Below are 18653 nucleotides of genomic sequence, written 5' to 3'. Positions count from 1 at the left end.
GAGAGTTCAGTGAATGCATCTTTTCCTTAAGGTACCTAATTCTTCTTTTGGATGAGCATCAACCAAAACCACACAAATTGAACTGAACTTGAAGCCAAACTTAATTGTTGAAGTCCCTGGTGTCACATGAATACCACTACGATGTGTTTAGCTCTTTCCAGAAGAACTCATGTTATTCTCAGAATCTGAGCCAAAGGCTCCAAACACGGTCAAAATTTTTACATGACTATTTTGAACTTGATTGAATCATCCCATTAAATCTTGAGCCAGATCTGAATCTTGGACTTTGGACCAGCACTGTCCCTGCCGCTCACGCCTGTTTTTCCCCAGGGTACTCCTCCAGCTCTAGAAGTCAGCAGCATCAGAGATTTATTTTTCCCTCCCAGGAGAACAGAAATTCTAGTCTCTTACTAGTATTTCTCACGGTCAACCTCAGCTAAGAAACATTGAGATTAAGAATAACACCCCACTACTCATCTCCAACTGTGTTCAGACTTCATCACCCAGCTCAGTTGATGCTATATTCATATACTTCATGCAATATTTTTTTTTTAATCCAAACACACGTGAACACACACTCTACAAAATTTTACCCACCTTTTAGTTATTTCAGTTATTTTTTCATAACTCAGCTCTTTTTAATTTGGCTTTATCCTTGCAAATTCAGGGTAGAAATGGTTATTGTGCTCTTCCCTCCCACTCCTCCCTTTTACTACTTTTGCAGATATTTTAATAAAATTTTCTCATGTTTTCTGTAATTTTTTTTTGTGGACAAAGAAAGTGTAAGTGAAAGAAGAATATTATCACAGCCACGGAAACGTAAGAAAGTAAAATGGATTTTTCCTTCCCCAAAGAACAAAAATTACACATGTACCCTTCGGTGTTGCCAGGTTTCCTTAGAAATGTATTTTCTTGCATTGTGCTTTAGTTTTTGTGGTGATGAGGGTTTACAGTGTTATTGGAAAACCCAGAACCTGTGGGAAAAAGCCAAACTCAGGTTTGCCTTTAAGCCTAGGTTTATCAAAGTGGCATATGATTTTGGCTTTCTCTGTTTTAGGGACTCTGTTGAAGTACCTTAAAGATGAGTGACTCTGAAGACTTACAGGTGCTGGTCCTCAAGGTGCCAAGCTCCGACATCACTGAAGGCAACGGCAGTCTGATGCAGGGTGCAAACTCCAGTTCAGCAAAGTAGCCAAAGGGACCTGATAAATCCCACTCTTCAGCAAGTGCTGAGACAATACCCCTGGTAAAAAGTCTTCCAGGATGGAAATCTCAAAATGAAGACACCTGAGACCTGCACCCACCCTCCACCTGCTAGGTGTCTTCTCACCAATCAGGCATTAATTTTACTCTCAAAGGCCTGCCATCACCTTCTGTCCTCCAGCAAAGCTCAGCACAGGCTGCGTGAATAACTCAAAGTAAAGCTGGCATAAATCTCAACAGAAGAAATATCTTTTATCTGTAACCATTTACTCCCACTATAGGAATAATGGCAGTTCTTTTACATTTACATATAACTCTTGTTTGTTTGTTTGTCTCTTTGTCTCGGCACCTGCATAGCAGAAAACTTCACAGTTCGTTACAGAAGTTTGCCCCTCTCTGCTCCTCCCTTTATTTACTCTGCTGCCCCTGTGGACTAGCAAGCAACACCCTCAAGATCGAGAGAGAGAGAGAGTAATGTGTCACCCCTTTATGACGGATTATAGAAATAACAAACATGCCTGACAGTTTTATACAGCTGCTAGAACGGGTTTAGTTTTCAACAAATGAAGAATTTCCTCTTTTCTTTTCTCTTTTGTATATTAATTACATTTTACAAATATTGTTTTCCCCCCCTTTCCTTGCTTTCCCCCCACTTTTCTTTCTTTCTTTTTACTTTTTCTCTTTTTTTTTTCTCTTTTATTTTTTTACAGCAAAAGGATCAATCACCAACATGTCCACTGAGATAGTCCGGGTTAGCAGAGTTTGGCTGTCATCTGGTCCGACTGTTTGAGGATCTCGGTGTTGTACAGGTCTAGAGCATGGTTCACACGGATGATCTCGCTGTTGGTGAGTTTCAGGCGGTGCTTGAGCATACAAGAGAACAGATCCAGCTGGGGCTTCCCTGGGGACACGGGAGGCGCCAGTCTATTGATTCGGTCCCGAATATCCAGCAGCAAGAGCATGACGGAGGAGGAAGAATAGAACTGCCCGCCTTGCGTGTAGGACTGGTTGACCTGCTGCACAGCACTGCGCAGTAGGTCAGCGTTAAAACGCAGGCTGTAGCCATACACCTGCACATCCGAGATCTTGATGTAGAACTGACGCTTGGTGGGGTCAGAAAGGTCCACGGGCCCTTGGCCAGTCTCGTTACGCAGCAGGGAAGGCAGCCGAGTCCGGCTGCGTAGGTAGATGTGGACCGTCTCGAAAAAGGTTTTCCACCGGTTGCCCAGTAGCAGGGTCCAGTTGTAGCATTGGCTGTTTTGGAGGCGGATTTTCTCCCAGCGTGGGTAGCCGTACTCCCCAAAGGGCATGTTCCAGCCCTCAGAGTGACTCCCACTGAACGGGTTGACATAGACAAAGAACATAGGGTCCAGGCTGCTGTTGCGCATCTGGCAGATTCGCATGGAGATCCCAATCACCATGTGGATGAAGTCCATCCGGTTCTTGTTGCTCTTCAAGGTGAGGGACATGCGCTTGCGCCACCGAGGGTCGAAGAAGGTGTCCAGGCGGATCTCGTTGCTGATGAAAGTGGTGTGCACATACAGGCGAGAGTCCATCTTCTGCAGCAGGTACTTCAGCTCTAGGTCCTGGAAGTCCAAGTCCGTCTCAAAGCTGATGAACTGCTCACTCCTCTCCGAGTCTACGTTCTGAGGCTCGCAGCGACCCCGGTAAAGCTTATAGCCCTTGTTGCATGAGCCGCAGAGGGAGATGTTGGCAAGGCTGCACATAGCACAGCTGTTGTTGCCCCCGATGATGCAGGGGATGGGGCGCTGGCACAGGCTGGTGCCACCATGGCAAACGCAGCTCCGTTGGCTTTCCAGAAAGGTCCCCCAGAACCCATTCTCATTGCAGTAGAGCAGGGATTGGACCCGGGTAAGCCATTCCTGTATTGTCCTGCAGGTAGGAAGAAGAGAGCATTAGCATTGCAGAGCCTCACAGAGTCTCTGGTGTTGGCATCTTACTAGAATGTTTTTAGGGATATATCTGAGGCAGAGCTCTCAGAACCCTGATGCCCTGCCATGGCATCTGGGAGCTATTCCAGTCTATTTCTGGACTGAATCTTTCATCTGCTGTTTACTCCTTTGGTGGGTCACAAAAGCCCTCTAAGAAACAGATAGAAGTTAGGACTGATCATCTGAAGTGTCTCTCTTCACACTGCCCTAGGAGCTGAGGGCTGGCACAGTCTCCTCCAAAGGACCCCATCAGTGCCACAGTGACAAAGTTCAGCCATGGGAATGGAGCTGATAGAGCTATGCCAGAGGCTGAGGTCCTACCAGACATTGCAGCTCAGCATAACTCCTAGGCTAGCAGGAGAAAAATCCTCTCCGTGTCATTGGTAATTCCCTCCACTCTCCAAAACCAGACCTGTAATGGGATGAGGCAAAGCCAGTAGCAACCCCTGGTCATGGTGCAGAGCAAAATATCATCAGAAAAGAGAGTGGAAATCAGGGTGCATAGAGGCAATGCTGCTGGAACAGCTTCTCCTTTAAAAAATCTTCTGCTAATTAACCTCTTCTTACAGCCTCTCCCCTTAACAAGCAGCCACACTTGCTCATTCCCAAGCCCCACCACTTCCATAATTGCTATATCAGCACCCTCACCCCCATGTCCTGCAGCCCTGGAATGACTCCTAATGAATGGCACCATAACCCACGTTTGCTTTTTGTATAACCCATTTGCAACGTTGCCTTGCTGCTCCCATCACCCCCCTTCCCCGCTGCCCCGGGAAATCTCAGCACAGTGACTCCTTTCTCAGCAGCCTTCAGCAAACGCCTTGTTCAGCCGCCTGCTCCCTCCTCTCCGCCTTCCCCCCAGCTAATGAATACTTCATTGTCTCCTCTGGGCAAAAAGTTCTTGGTAGCGCTGCAGTGAGAGGACTGGCTAATGACAAATTAGGATTCAGTCCCTGTAGAACGGGAGGAGTGATTATGGACAGAGGCTCTCAGAGCTGGATTAGTGAAATTCATGGCACCTGCATCGCCTGACCTCCGAATAATCATTAAGCTGTAGGCTGTATCAAAGAAGGCATTAAATGATACAGCAGCAAAGAACAGCAAGATGATTAGGGGAGGGAGCAAGTGGAGGGATGAGAGTATAAAACAGAGGAAAGCACTAGAATGAAAGAAATAATCAAGAAGCAGAAAGGTTAGGGGAAGAAAGAAGGGGAAAATGTGCAGGTAAAAGAAAAAAAGAGAGAAATGCAGTGGGCAGGAGGAACAGGCATGGAGAAAGGGCAGAACTGAAACAACAACAACTGAAAGACAGAGGACAGGCAGGAATGAAAAGAAGCAGGATGAAACTGAGTGAAGGGGGAAAAAATGAAACAGGGTGAGGAAAAATGAAGTGCGTTAGAAGGAAAATTCTGAAGCCTTGGATGTGGGAAGAGACAATTTTCACATTCCTCCTGTGGCACTGGGCTGCCAGGGTCTCTTTTCCCTGTTGACAGCTAACAGGAGCTCTACTGCTAGTGGGAAAAACAAGTTTGGCTGGGGAGCTTGGGAGCAAGGCAGTGACCTCTATAAGTATCTGCTGTAGAGGGAGATGGTGACAGCCCCGGTCCCTCGAAAAAGTGCACAGGGCTCCTCCCGGTTTCTAGGACAGCTCTGCTTCAGAGAAGAGGGGACAGTACAGCACAGCACAGTGTGACTGCAAAGCACATTGTTGACAGCAAGAAGCACTCTCAAAACCATCCCCTGGGGTCTGAGTCTGCCTTCTGCTCATAGGTGAATTCTTGCTCAGTCTTTCAGCAATACAAATACTTTTACCCCATCTGAAGCCTTGCAATTCCTGTTTGGACAACCAGCCAAAGGCACTTGAATTTAGATGGTTCCTTCCACCTTGATTCCTCCACGCACTTTCTTGAAAGCTTCTTTTTTTGCTTTTAACCACTAATCTAAGCCTGAAGCTGAGGGATGATGAGCAAGTAGAGTAAAAACTAAAACCAAAGCGACCTTCCAGTATGCACACACTGGCTGCCTGGGTTCACTGTGCCGGGGGAATCACTTAAGGAAAGCACAAGGTTCCTGCATGATGCCTCTTCCCATAGCTGGGCTTGATGACAATGATGAAAATCAGGGGTTGCTTTGAAGGGAGTATCTCCTGCAGCCCCAAGCTTTGTCCCTAGCTCCTGCTATAATTTCTATCAACACAAAGACAGGTTGAAGCCCAGTAGCACCAAGAAAATGAAGGGCTGAGGAAGCAGGCTGGTGGCAGATAGACTGTAAATGCCCGGGTGCATCACATACCCTCTCAGCATCCCCATGAGGTGAGGACAGTGTTTCCCTGATTTCCACAGCTCTCTGCAGCCCCAAGCTTTGTCCCTAGCTCCTGCTATAATTTCTATCAACACAAAGACAGGTTGAAGCCCAGTAGCACCAAGAAAATGAAGGGCTGAGGAAGCAGGCTGGTGGCAGATAGACTGTAAATGCCCGGGTGCATCACATACCCTCTCAGCATCCCCATGAGGTGAGGACAGCGTTTCCCTGATTTCCACAGCTCCATGGTCACATTTGTTGCTTTTTGTGGTACTGGGCTTCCAGAAGAGGTCACAGCGATTGCTCGTAGGACTGAAAGTGGGTTCTGAGATGGGTTTGATGAGGTATTTGTCACTCTCTGAGGTGTGCCTGTGTGCACGTATTGCCACCACGTCCTTACAGCTGCCAATAGCCTCATACAGCTGCCGATGCAAATGACAGCCAAACACACGCTGTGCAACTACCGTGCACAGATCTCAATTCCAGCTCTCTGCAGGTGAACATGAAGACTCTCCTGATTTCCTCATGCACTTGCTTGTGCATAGGATTCCCAGGGTATTTGTGCAGGGCTGGCTTGATGCTTTACACAGGTTTTATATGTTGGTAATGCCTTGTCCCTCATGGGACAAGGACTGCCAGGCTATACAGCAGGGGACATGGTAAATATTACAGTCAGATGACCATCTCCTGTCTGTCTTAAGCGTGCTCTGTCTGACAGGAAAAAAAGATTGCTATCCTTCCCTTCTTCTCTTATACTATCACTCGGCAGAGCAAAATGAGAAAGGAGTCTCATCTGATATCTTGCAATCTAAAATAGTAATTTTCCTGTTCCACAGACCAACTTTGTAGAGGAAGGATGGGAGGGGATCAGAAGAAAGAGGGTTGGTGTTTTGGGGTTTTTTTTTGGTGTGTGTATGTAGAAGTCTTAGCATTCAACAAAGACACAAGTAGGACAGGAAAAAAAAAAAGGCTACCCACCATCTGCTGAACACAGCAATAAAGGACATAATTAAATGAAAATGCAGAATCGAGGGCAGAGCTGGGCATCGGCTACAAACATGACAATGGGAAGTGTGATAGAGTGAGAGAGAGGAAAAGTAGTATAAATTGCCCCATTTTGTCTTGCAGCTGGGACTAGATAAGAATATACACAGGCCCAGTAACCAGGAGGTAACTTCTTAAAACACCCGTGATGGCTCAGGCACATTTGAATATAACTAGGAGATGTCAGGGCACAAAGAAGCTGAAAAGAGCCACTGCTTAAAAGCTGAAAGCCAGTAGCAGAGTAGGCATTGGGTTTAATTTTAATTATTTTCTCTTTCACTAAGGAGACGTCAGTTTTTCTTTCTCCCTCTTAATATCATTGCAAAAGTTGTTTTACCTAACGTTTGCCACCTCTGCCCATTCAAAGTACTCTAGCACGTGAAATTTAAAAAAAACAAAACAGGTAAACTATGTCTTTAAAGGTCACTTTCAAGCAATTTTACTTTCAAATTTAATCTTACATTTCAGACCAAAATGAAAAAAAAAAAAAAAAAGACATCCAGGCAAAGCTTTGAGTGATAGTTATTTTGCAGTGTTTTCTTGCTGTTTTCACTGGAGACGTGCAGTCCCCTGGCAATGCTGGGAACTGGGAGCTAGGTGATCATGCAGAGCTGTTTCACCACTTAAACCTATCTCTTGTGACAAAACAAACAAAAAAAAAATATCTTTTGGAGGACACAGTTGGGCTTTCAGATCAGAAGTGGAGGTCAGGTTATACAGAAAGGTGATGAATAATTTTCTTTCCTCCTGACTTGCCGTCATCTTTCAGGATTAATCAGGTCTGGGGAGGGGAAGAGGCTGATGGGTGTCCCTTGAGACAAAGCTCGAGCTTTGTTGTCGGTGGTGCCTGAGCTGATTAGAAAAACAAAACCGTACCAAAACAAAACCAAAATTAAAGCCAAACAAACTCTCACCCCCAAAAAACCCCAATCAAAAATCTGATGCAGCAGGACAGATTATTTTTCTTTAAACTGCAAGAAAAAAAAAGTAGGAATTTAACAAGTTTTCCTTTGCAAGCTCCCCTTTCACTTTCCAACCAGCACTAGCTGCCATGGAGGCACTTTTGGGCTTTCTGTACTGAACGGTGAAGTAAAAAACTGCCATTTTTATTCTCAGCAGCTGGGAGAGGTATCCTTAACTAATGACAATTTGGCTGGAGCCCAGAACATGTATCAACCCCCGTCCTTTGGATGATAACATATTTTTATTATATATTATTTTTTACTTATTATGTTATTTTTACATATTATATTTTACTTCCAGAGTTTTAAAATGCAACTATAGGTAGTCGTTCAACATTGAGGCTTTAGCAACTGAGGAGTGTTTTCTTTTTTAAACCAACAAACTTGCCTGTAAAGAAGTGGCTTTTTAAATAAAAGCATTGCAGAGCAATTTCCGCTCCCCCCCTTTCTTAGTTATTGCAAAAGGTCATGGAGAATCACCCTAATTGCCAAAATCCCTATTCTTTCTTTCCTTTGGAAACATCACCTCTTCCTTTCTCTGAGGACAATCAACGGCAATCCTATTTCTTTTTCACACTGCTTTTGAATATATAAAGTAGGCTTACTATTATGTGTATTAAAGAGAGAGAGAGGCTTGCCCTTAATAGAACCTTTCCATCCTTTCAAAGCCACAGGCATGCTTGATAAGTGTCTGTCGTTCTGTACAGTAACAATTAGAAAATTAGACTATTTCCAAGCCCTGTGAAAAGAGCGATGAAACGCATACCTCTTTCGCTACGCATCTGTCTGCCGAGCCCCTCCCCTGCCTAGCTACAAATGCCGAATGACAAATAAGAAAAGAAATTATAATATGCCTGGTGGTGTTGACTTAAACAAATCAAGCACATCAGTCAGTTAAAAACCCAGCTGCCATCATCCATTTCGTCCTCCTTCCCCCAGATTTTATTGTATTAGTCGGAGGCTCCCTTTCTGCGTGGCTGACTTTTTAAAATAGAAGAGAAACGCTGAAGACATATTTAACTGAATGCTTTGCAGCAACATGGTTGGCTGGATATTTGCTCACTGCTGCTTCACTTTGTTGTTGTTGTGGTGCAACTCAAAATAATGCCTGGACATGCTTGTGACTCATCCACCAGTTGGCTGGTTTACAGCAACTCAGCCAATTGGCAGGAACGACAATTGGCAGGAACATGCTAATTTTAGGAAGTTCTCTAGACTTTTTTTTTATAATCTCTTAAACTTAATAGATATTTCTCTTCATCCCTGTAAGTCCATCAAGTCTTTGTCCAGGAACATGAGATTTCTTGGTAATTAAAGAGTTGTTAAGCCCTGGAAGAGTTTCCAGAGCTGCACAGTGATGAAATGAAAACTCAGTGTGCTTAACCACCGGGGGTCTGGAGAATAACAGGAGACATCAGTCAACAGGTTTATTTTCTCTTGAGACTGAATATTTAGGTAATTAAGTAGGTGAAAAAAACCTGTTCTTCTACAAGTATTAACTTAGCCTGACTCTCCAAGAGAAGCATGGAAGAAAAGGCACATGGACTAATTTTTTCCTAGATTTTCAGTGTTACTTCACTCCGGACAATGTAGAAAGAAAAGCAAGATATATTTATTAAAATCCACAGATGCAAGTCTCCAAAAAAATGATTGGAAGCTAGCTTAAATTCAGCCGTAAGTCAGGGATGAAAGGAGTCAGCAGGAGGTGACTATTGGATATCAATAGTTACTGTGGCTGTAATGGAAAATCTACTCTCCCCATCTATAACAACATTGCTAGGCTTTTGGTCAGTGCAGGTGTGATCTATTCCAAGTGAAAGTTAAGCTTCTCTTTCACTCTGGCTTCATGCATTGAGGCGTGCTACTCAAAAATGGGCTGAAGCATCTTGTGCTCCATATGTCCATTTTAACAGCAAATGCAAGACCACTTAAAAAGCAGCTTAGTCAGACTTGTAATAGTCTTGAAGAACACTACAGAAGTGGGTGCCCTGCACCTGCCTAGATAAGACCACACAGAATATACTTAGGTATGTGATATAGGTTACTTACACCTCCAGAAATTTCAACCCACTTCCAGACCTTACCATTTTCCCCTCAAACATCCCTGTTAGCACACCCTATATCCACTTAGGCTGCTGGGTTTCCGTCCAAGCCCAGGCTCAGCTCCATCAGTCACCCATCACCACACCCATCCCTGATGAAGGTACCTTTCTCTAGGCAGCTGGTGGTTAGGATTGTGCCGACACCGGACACTGAGGCCAAAGAGTTTGCGGGCAGTGCGCTGGATCTTCTGGCGCTGGGCTTCCAGGGAGCTCTGCAGCAGCTTGTAGCGGTTCTGCAGATCCCAGTCGTTCCCCCAGTGCTGGTGGATGCTCCCAATGGTCAGAAAGTGGTTACTAGGTAGCCTTTTCATGAAGGATTTAAACTCATCTGGAATGCACAAAAATGTGGAGAAATACAGAGGTTTCTGAACCGTAACAAATTTACAAAGCATTTCATTAGCAGGATGGAAAAACAGCAATAACATATGAGGCCATCAGTGCTCTGCTAAAGGAAGGTGATGTCCATTAACTCGCTGGACTGTCATTCTGCCCTGGGAAGGTCACTAATTCCATGGCTGTTGCTGCTCCCATATGGGAAATGAAACCTGGAGAGTATTAGGGTGCAACAATATGGTTAATGTGTACAAGGTGAAAAAAAAAAAAAAGAGAGCAAATTCCCTGGGGCACGGGGATGATAGTCTAGGGGTTATGAGCAAAAAGCATGGAATTGTAATAATTTCCAGTTAAAGAGTTCTCATTTAACTTGTTTTTCAGCTGCTCCTAAAATGCCGTTTGTTGTTGAAGTCAAATCACTTCGGCTGTGTTGTTAAAAAAATAAGAGAAAAAAAAAGCTTTAAAAAATCCCCAGAGGAAGGCTCTGAATTGTGTTAAAATGTCCTGCTTTCTCATTTTTTAAAAAGAGCATTCTGATTCTTTTTTCTCATTTAACTTCATTTGAAGTTAAATGAGTTGCTTTATGTAACAATGACAATAAAAAAGTAGTTTGCAGGGCTAAAGTCAGAACAAAATGTGCCAGTTTTAGCCAAAGGAAAAAACCTAATTGATCCAAAAATATGTTGTTAAATGTTGTTTTGTGATCACTTTATTTCTGTTTGATTTTGTTTGATAATGAAAAAAAAAAACCCCATGTGGGGTTCATTTGAGTTTTTTTCATCACAGAACAGAAAATCTGATACTGTTTCTGACCACCTCTTTCTTTCTAAGTGAGAAGTATAGTTTGCTTTGAGTCTGATTACCAGGCTGGGACATCCTCATATGGAAAAGGCAGATGGTTCCAACTTTCTCAGTAGAATATAAACCAATTTCTGATACCAGAAAACTGAGTTTGACGCACTGAGACCTTGAAAAACGTGAGGAGTAAGCCAACAAAAACCACATAAAGTTAAATAAAGGAAAGAACAAAGCTCTGCACCAGGGCAGAACAACCCCAGGCATCAGTACAGGCTTGGAAACAACAAGTTGAATAACAGCTGCTGGAAAGGTCCTGGAGGTTATGGTGAGCACTGTGCTGAAGGTGGGTCAATACTGTGCTCTGACTGGAAAAAAACCACAAAATGCATACTGAGCTAAATCCAGTGGGTTGGGGAAGTTAATATTCCCCTCTTCATGTCACTACTGAGCCTGCACCTGCATTCCTCTGCCCAGGTTTAGGGATGCCCAGTTAAAGATGGGTGTTGAGAAATGGGAGAAGGCACAGCTGAGTGCTACCAAGATGGTCAGGGGCCTGGAGCAGAAGTCAGGTGGAAGGAGCTAGGCTTGTTTAAGCTGGTGAAGAAAAGGCCAAGGGACAATCTAATTACAGCCTACAACTGCTCAAAAGGTACTTACAAATATGGAGAAACTCTACTCTTCTTATTAGAGACAGATAATATAACAATGAATAATAGACAGTTTGAATCTTGAGAAGGTCAAATGATTTATTGGAAAAACTTCCAGACTTGGAGGTAATGCAGCACTGGAACATGCTGCCTGGAGATGCAGAGGAATCTTTCATTTTAGACTCTGCTGGACAAACCATGGCTGACCTGATCTAGTGCTGGTGGTAGTCCTGCTTCTAGAGGGAGGTTGGACTAAAGATCTGCCATAAACCCCACAAAGTATCCCATAAGAAATGCAGCCATGTTTTCCTGTAAGTTAACTACATTATTTTTCTTCCTTTCATAATTTTTTTTTTCTTAAATTTCTTTCTCCCCTTTTCAGAAGGAAAAGAGGACAATGGCAAAATAAAAGTTAAAAAATGAAAGCTTGTAAAGGCCAATATCTTTTCAGAAAAAGAAATAATCCAGAGAATTACTGGAGGAAATCAGACCAGATAATTTACAACCTATCGTACAAAACTCATATATATTTGCATAACAGATTTCCTATTATTCGACAACTTGTGGTTCATGCTTAACTGCCTAACAAAGAATATCTATGCATTAGTCAGTATCATCATTATATAGATGGTAAATGGATGTTCGTGTCTTATTCATCACATGGTGAAACTGAGCACCTAATAAAAGTAATTGTCGTCATTGCCATGATCCACGGGACAGCTGCTTGTCTCATTTCTTCACAAAGATAACTGAGATTTCTTTTTTTTTTTTAATCATCTCTCAGGTTTTCACGCTATTTGTAATGCTGTTTCCAGTGCCCTTCTCCTCCCCAAAAATGATTCTCTCCTGTTCAGTGGTCCTCTGAAACTATCATCATGTATAATTGCTTCTGTTGACCATGCTGATTACTCCTGGTACCTTTCAGCAGTAAAAGCCTTGCATTTGCTTCCCGCCCCTTATAAATCAATTTCCTCAAAAGCCTGTTTGTGCAAAAGACCAAGCTCTTTTCCCTCTGATGATGAATGTGCTACATTTTTCATAGAGACGGGTAAGGGAGAAATTTCAGTGCAGTGTGCACATTTTGATACTGCAGTGCAACGTTGGGGGAAAAACAAATGAGCAAAGAAACCTGGCAAAATAACAGCTGAATGGGGTTGGTTTTTAAAAAAGGGGGGGGGGGGGGGTTGTGAAAAAAGAAAATACTTTCCAAAAAGAATAGTTATTTCATTATTTATTTATATGTATTTATAACTATCCCTGGAGGCCCCAACCAAGACTATGTTTGCATTGTGCTAAGCCTTGTACCTTTCTGGGAGTGGTTCATTCCTAACCTAGAGAACATCCAATTAACTAATAAGGCTGCTTGCATTTGGTTTTATTTTATTTCTCTTCCCAGAAAATGTTGATGATGCCTAGGACTACATCTCCCATAATGCAACACGGCCCCTCTTTTTGCAGAGTCACCTAGTCCCTGCAGGCAGTCCCATGGCATTGACTCATCATCGCAGGTGGTATGGGGCAGAGGGTCCAGCCTCTGGAGAAGAATGGTGGAATCACAGCATAATGGCCGTGTCAAACATCTCTTTCAAAGACAAAACTGTCATTTTCCCAGTGCTTGTCTTTTCAGTTGAAAAAATTTCACATCTTCATCAGAAAGCAAGAGTGCTGCAAAAACAACCCATGACTTTTAATCAAAAGGCTGTTTTAAAATCCAGAATCACAGTTCTGATGCAGATTTTTTTTGGCCAGCCAGACTAAAATGCCAAGTATAAGGCAGTGTTATTTTTCTCAATTTACGCATGAGCAATGAAGCACAGGACTAAGAGAGAGCTCCTGAGCTGATTTAAAGCAGCAACAGTTCAGTGCAGCCTCCTTGACTTTGAAGATGTTATCCCAAATCACACCAACTCTTGATTTGCCCTGCACAATTTTTTCCAATTGACACAGGAATTCAGAGAGATCAGAAACAGAATATAGATCTTTTTGGTTATCAGCAGCTTCCTCTGCAAATGGTATTTGCTTTCAGAGCACTCATGTGCCTTTCAGCCCACTTTATTGGAAAAGCCTTTAGATGTCATTAGAGATTTCTGCTGTTCATTATGAAGAAAATCCTCTAGTTATTTGGAATATTTATTAAAACAAAGAAGCAAAATACTAATACTATAGTCTTTTGCAATAGCAACTTTCATCTCAAAGGATACGTTCACGCATGATGCAACAAAGTGATGAATGAGATGCAGTAGCCTTAAACATAATCACTCCATCTAGCCCTGAAAGCCTCCAGCCCTAGGTGGAATATGGCTACAGCACAGCAGAGAATTGCACTGCAATGTGTCACTTTAACATGGCAAATGAAAAACACCTTCCCCTGTTGAAATCTCAAGGGGAGGGAGACTGAATATAATTATCTACCATAGTCTTTGCTTAGATCGAGTGCAACAAGTACAGAATTTAACAGTAAAACAATCCCTGTGGGACTGTAATTCTTCTCTCTCTACAGGGCTCTCACCTCCTAACTACCTGGGTTAGATCCCTTGGGAATGTAAAGGCATTTGATGAGTAGAGACCAATGTGTGGCGCTTGAGCATCTTGTGCCAGAATTGGCAACTAGGAACAGGTAACTAGTGGCAGAGCTGTGCTGAGAGGCACTGCCAATAATCCTGATTTGTGTAGTGCTGAGCTAGAAGAAGCTTCTGAAATCCACATTTCTGGTTTGCCCTGGAATACCTATATCCTATAGAAACTCCCAGAAAGCCACTGACCTCTTCAGCTAGTAACCTAGTGATGGAACTGCCCCAGCCTCATGGCTCCCCATAGTATAGGAGGGGCTCTTGTCAAGATGGTCATCAGCTTTGAGACATTAACTACGACGATGACTTTGCTCAGCTGAGCACCACACTGACAGTGTGAGATGGACATAAGAATCTGTGCAACAGCAGACACACCACCAGGGCCCGCAGACTGAAGTATGAGGCAGTCCTCCACAGCCTGTTGAGGAAACATCATAGGCTGCTTCATTTCAACCATTAAAGGGATTAAGGTGACTTTCAACACAAGGAAAGAAATTGCTGCTGGGAAGACTTCTGAAGAAGAATTCTTCAATGCCTTGAATGGTGCTAGATAGTCCCTTCCGCATAGTTTTCTTTCCTAACACAGAAACCTGGATAGTTATGATAATAATCACTAAAAACATGTTGGAAAGTGACTAACACTGAGTTGAGAGTCAGCACAGGGATAATAAGTTCTTGATTAAGTTTTGCTTAGTGCCCATGTGGCTTCAGGGTAGGCAGATCACTTGCTAAAGGGAAGTGATACTATTGCTCTCTTTTCTACCTCAAGCACTTGAGAGTGTGTGTCACACAGGTATTACAGCACACCTACTATGGTGCCACTAGCATCAACATGGAACAAACTCCACTGACACCCCCAGCATCAAACTGGGAGAAAATAGAGCGAGAAGAGAAACGTCCACACCAGCAGACATTGGCACTGTAGGAGAGAGATGCCGTTTCCCTTTCTCTTCTCTGTCTCAAATGAGGTGTCATCTGGCCTGTGTTCTCTCTCTGTGAATTGCCTTTCACCAAAGCAGAATAAATCATTCATGCAAAGCTGAAAAGCAATTTCTGCATCATTCATATTGTGGAAGTTTCTCTGTAGAACTATTAGAGATTCTGAGCTGGTTTGGTATGAAAAATCAGATTTTTAATCAAACAAATTCTTCCATGGAAAATATCCCCTTATACATAGACATACATGTGGTGTGTGTTTTTGTCAGTAGATGTATAGAGAAAAAAAGGCACTCCCGCAAGACTAAGATCACGTTATTGGGTTCAGTGTTCTCTACTTTTTATCCAAACTGGAACATTATATTGAGGGAAGAAAAGGTTCTTAACTGGTATAATCTGATAAGTTTTGTTTGAAATGAACAAATCAGAAAATGTGTTTTGCTCAGTTACCTGAATTCTCCAGATCTTTATAGGCTTCTGTCCAGGTCTTGGCCATGTTTGCTAGTGTGTACTCCATGATCTGGATGTCGGTGATGGGGCAGTTGCACTGCGGGAACTCCTCCGCACACTGGCAGCCACACTGGCTGTTCCGGCAGATGTACTCCCCCTCGCCATTGCACATGATGTAACTCAAGGCAGACTGGACAAACTTCTCTTGTAAATACTGAGGGAAGATGATCTGGAGACCTGGCACAGAAAGAAGCAAGGATTTGGGGGCGGAGAAAAAAAAAAGCCATTTCAGGTATCTGTTCTTCTTTTCAAAACCTGTTTCATTAACAGCTTGGGAAAGTGATGCTGAGGAGTTAAAAGCTGCTGGGATATTTCTCTCGGAGCTGTCATGAGTAAGGAGGGTGGGGTACAAAATTGCATGCCTCCAGTGCAAGTAGTGAGTTAGCAGATAGCAGAAGCCATCTGCTCCGTGAGACAAGGGTAACAAGGAACTTCCCCCTCCCCAGTGCCCAGTGTACCCCCTTCATCCCAGTCCTGGATACAGTACAAAGCAAATGAATGCAAAGCCTCCCTTATTCCCAGGTGCGGGTTATTTTATACTTTTCAACAAAGTGCTAGCTCAGAAGTGATGAGCATTATGCTGTTCTGACCTCTTTAGAGAGAGACTAAATAGGTTTGGTACCAGAGAAACAAGGAAATTACACACTGAAAGAGAAAACAAGAAAGAAAGGAAAACAGAAGAAAGGAAAATAATACAAGCAAAGATTTATAAAAGACCCTTGCAGAGTTAAGTGCCCAGCTCCCACAGTATAAATACAGGAGCTGGGTACCTGAGTCTTTTCAGCTCACTCCCTGCTAGGAAGGCTACTTGCCAAATCCTATAAAAGTGCAAATGGATTTAGTGCCAATGATTTCAGTGGTGTTCTGGAGATTTACATTAGCTGAGAGAACTATCCCCATGCCTCTTTCTCCGTAGTGAGTGTGCGTGTATCCACCCATCTGTGCAGGCATTAGTGGAGGTGTACGCTTGCTCAGGTACCAGAGGACAGGATAACAGTTCAAGTGTTTGCCTGGTGTACAGTGTACAAGCTTTTCCATCCAGTCCTTCTCCAGCCCCCATCTCTGTGCTCCCTACAGATGTCCCTGAGGATTCACAGCTGTTTCCTTCTAACTGGCGAGTCCTGTTTGTCAGACTCTGTCAGCATCTGCGGTGCACGAGGCAGAGACGACAATAACTCTGAGCGAGTGTTTCACACTTCGCCTTCCTTGTAAAAAGCCAGGGATTTCAGAGTGGCAGATAAAGGAGTTTATGGCTTGAACAGCAGCACTGAACTCCAGTGTAATGAAGGCACGCGGGTCAATTACCCATCTGTTTGTGTTTCTATTGCGCTGAATTACTGTATCCGTGGCTGACAGCTCATTGGAGTGGAATGAAAATAAGACAATAATTCAGGGGATGAGAGTGGGCAGGAAGGGCTGTGACTCAGGAGTTCAGGCCCATCTCTGTGATGGGTCATGTTCACCTCAAGCAAGAGAAAAGTGGTGGTCAGTGCCCCAGGGACCCCCATTACCCTTTTGCTTTTGGTTCCACAGAGACACTTCAGCCCTGACAAGGTCCCTCTGGAAGATCAAGTCTGGGGGGATCAGGAGGTTGTTAAAGGCACAGGGACCTCTGTTTCCTCTCCCTTCCTGCTATCGCCAGGGCACAGTCTCTGAGAGGACCATGCCTGGTGGCAGTGAGCTGACCCACTGTCTGACCCGATGCGCAGTCGAGCGTGGAGCAGCAGCAGGCCCCCGGCAGGGTGAATGCAGGGCAGCCTTCCACTGGAGAAGGCGTTTGTGACACTTGCACAAGGAAGGATTTCAAGCCTGGCATTTGGAGGCACTGTGTCTGTGTAGATCCTGCTGCCTTTTCTGCAGTGCTGTTGCAGAGAAGGGAGGGAACATGGAAGGAGCTGACAGTGGTCTACAGCATCCCTGCGAACACCTCAAAACCAGTCTAATGAAGATCAGCATTTTGAGGTCCCTTTGGTCTTTCCTGAGATGTTTCTTGATAAGAAACTCAGCTTTCTTCCTCTTGTCTTCAGGAAGGGCTGAAGTTCAGCCTATTTTAAGGATTTATCTGAAGGAAACACAACAGAGTTATGGTTCCTTTTCGAACTTTCACACTGACATTAGGGATGGTTCCACCTGCCAGGCTCCAAGACATTCCTTCAGGATGGAAACAAAATGTAGCACTATTGGAGAACTGAGATCTACTAAAGGGACTTGGAGAGCCTGAAGGTTGCTGTACTCACTGAGCTTGAAAGCTCAGAAGAGAGAGGGGCTGGGTTTCTTGATGTTCATTGACCCTGTTTATTCATGGTCCAAGTCCCATGAACAAATCTTTCCACTCTTTGCCTCACGGAGGAGCAACCTGCCCTGGTTGCTCCTCCAACCTTTGAATATTAGGCCCAAATGCCTGTGGGCTCTTTGGCTCACCTTATTTTCTCTTTGAATTTTTTATTTGGGAATGCTCTCTGGTCCCAGCTACAAACGATACTGGATTTGGAGATTTTTTTACTGGAGGGGAGAGGGGTAAAAAAAGCAACTAATGTTTTAGGGAAAGCATTTCCCATTCAAGGGACATCCATCTTGTATGTCAGCACATGCAGAAATATCAATATCTTGTAATCTCAAAAACGTAACATGATGCCATCCTACTCTGCAGAGTGCTGCATGTGGATACTTTCTTTTTGTCCATAAAATTTGTGGTTTATTAAAAAAAAAGTCCAAAACAACAACAAAAAAAATAACCCACACAACACAAACACATTTCCAGGATAACCTTCTCTTGTAAGAAATAATCTCATGTTTAAGAGGCAATCAGACCCCCTGTACACTTAGCACCAATTCAAGAAAACTCATATAAACACTTATATCAGGTAAGCAGTTCTGCTGGAATCATGCAGTTAATGGCAGCATTTAACAAGCAGCACATATTCAAATATGTGCTTAGACCAGGAACACAAATCCAGCTATTCATCAAAACACAGCTCTGCACACACCAAACACAAATCCCTAGCTTTAAAAGGGTAAACATGCTGTAGGGGTGAGCAGGGACTCAGAGATCTTCCAGCCAGGAATCCTTGTGGAAGATATCAGTGTTAGGGTTACTGAAATACAGCCATGCCTGCTTTCACATCTGTATTTGACATACATATATGTAAATACCCACACATGTATTATCATACCCAGACAAGCACAGATTCCTATCAATGTTTTTGGTTTTGTATTGAGCATCCTTGTGACCAACCCTATCATGATATATTACAAGTACTGGGACAGTAGCGTCAGTCAGTCCTGATAACTTTCT

The 18653-nt window shown here is 43.5% G+C and overlaps 1 protein-coding gene across 1 annotated transcript in view; it reads right to left on the bottom strand.

Annotated features, from left to right (window-relative positions):
* Window positions 1–1876: 1876 nt before the first annotated feature.
* The window catches only part of BRINP1 (bone morphogenetic protein/retinoic acid inducible neural-specific 1), a 60176-nt gene continuing 43399 nt past the window's right edge, over window positions 1877–18653 (bottom strand). The window contains exons 5-7 of the mRNA XM_010158713.1: window positions 15299–15535; window positions 9670–9892; window positions 1877–3096 (exon numbers count right to left, since the gene is read on the bottom strand). Of these exons, the coding sequence (XP_010157015.1) occupies window positions 1956–3096; window positions 9670–9892; window positions 15299–15535 (1601 nt within the window). The 3' untranslated portion in view covers window positions 1877–1955. The remainder of the gene's footprint in view (window positions 3097–9669; window positions 9893–15298; window positions 15536–18653) is intronic.

Source organism: Eurypyga helias, unplaced genomic scaffold (genome assembly GCF_000690775.1).
Source record: "Eurypyga helias isolate BGI_N326 unplaced genomic scaffold, ASM69077v1 scaffold2549, whole genome shotgun sequence".
NCBI classification, from domain to species: Eukaryota; Metazoa; Chordata; class Aves; order Eurypygiformes; family Eurypygidae; genus Eurypyga; species Eurypyga helias.
Note: the sequence above shows the minus strand (reverse complement) of the source record. Positions and strands in the feature narration are given on the sequence as shown.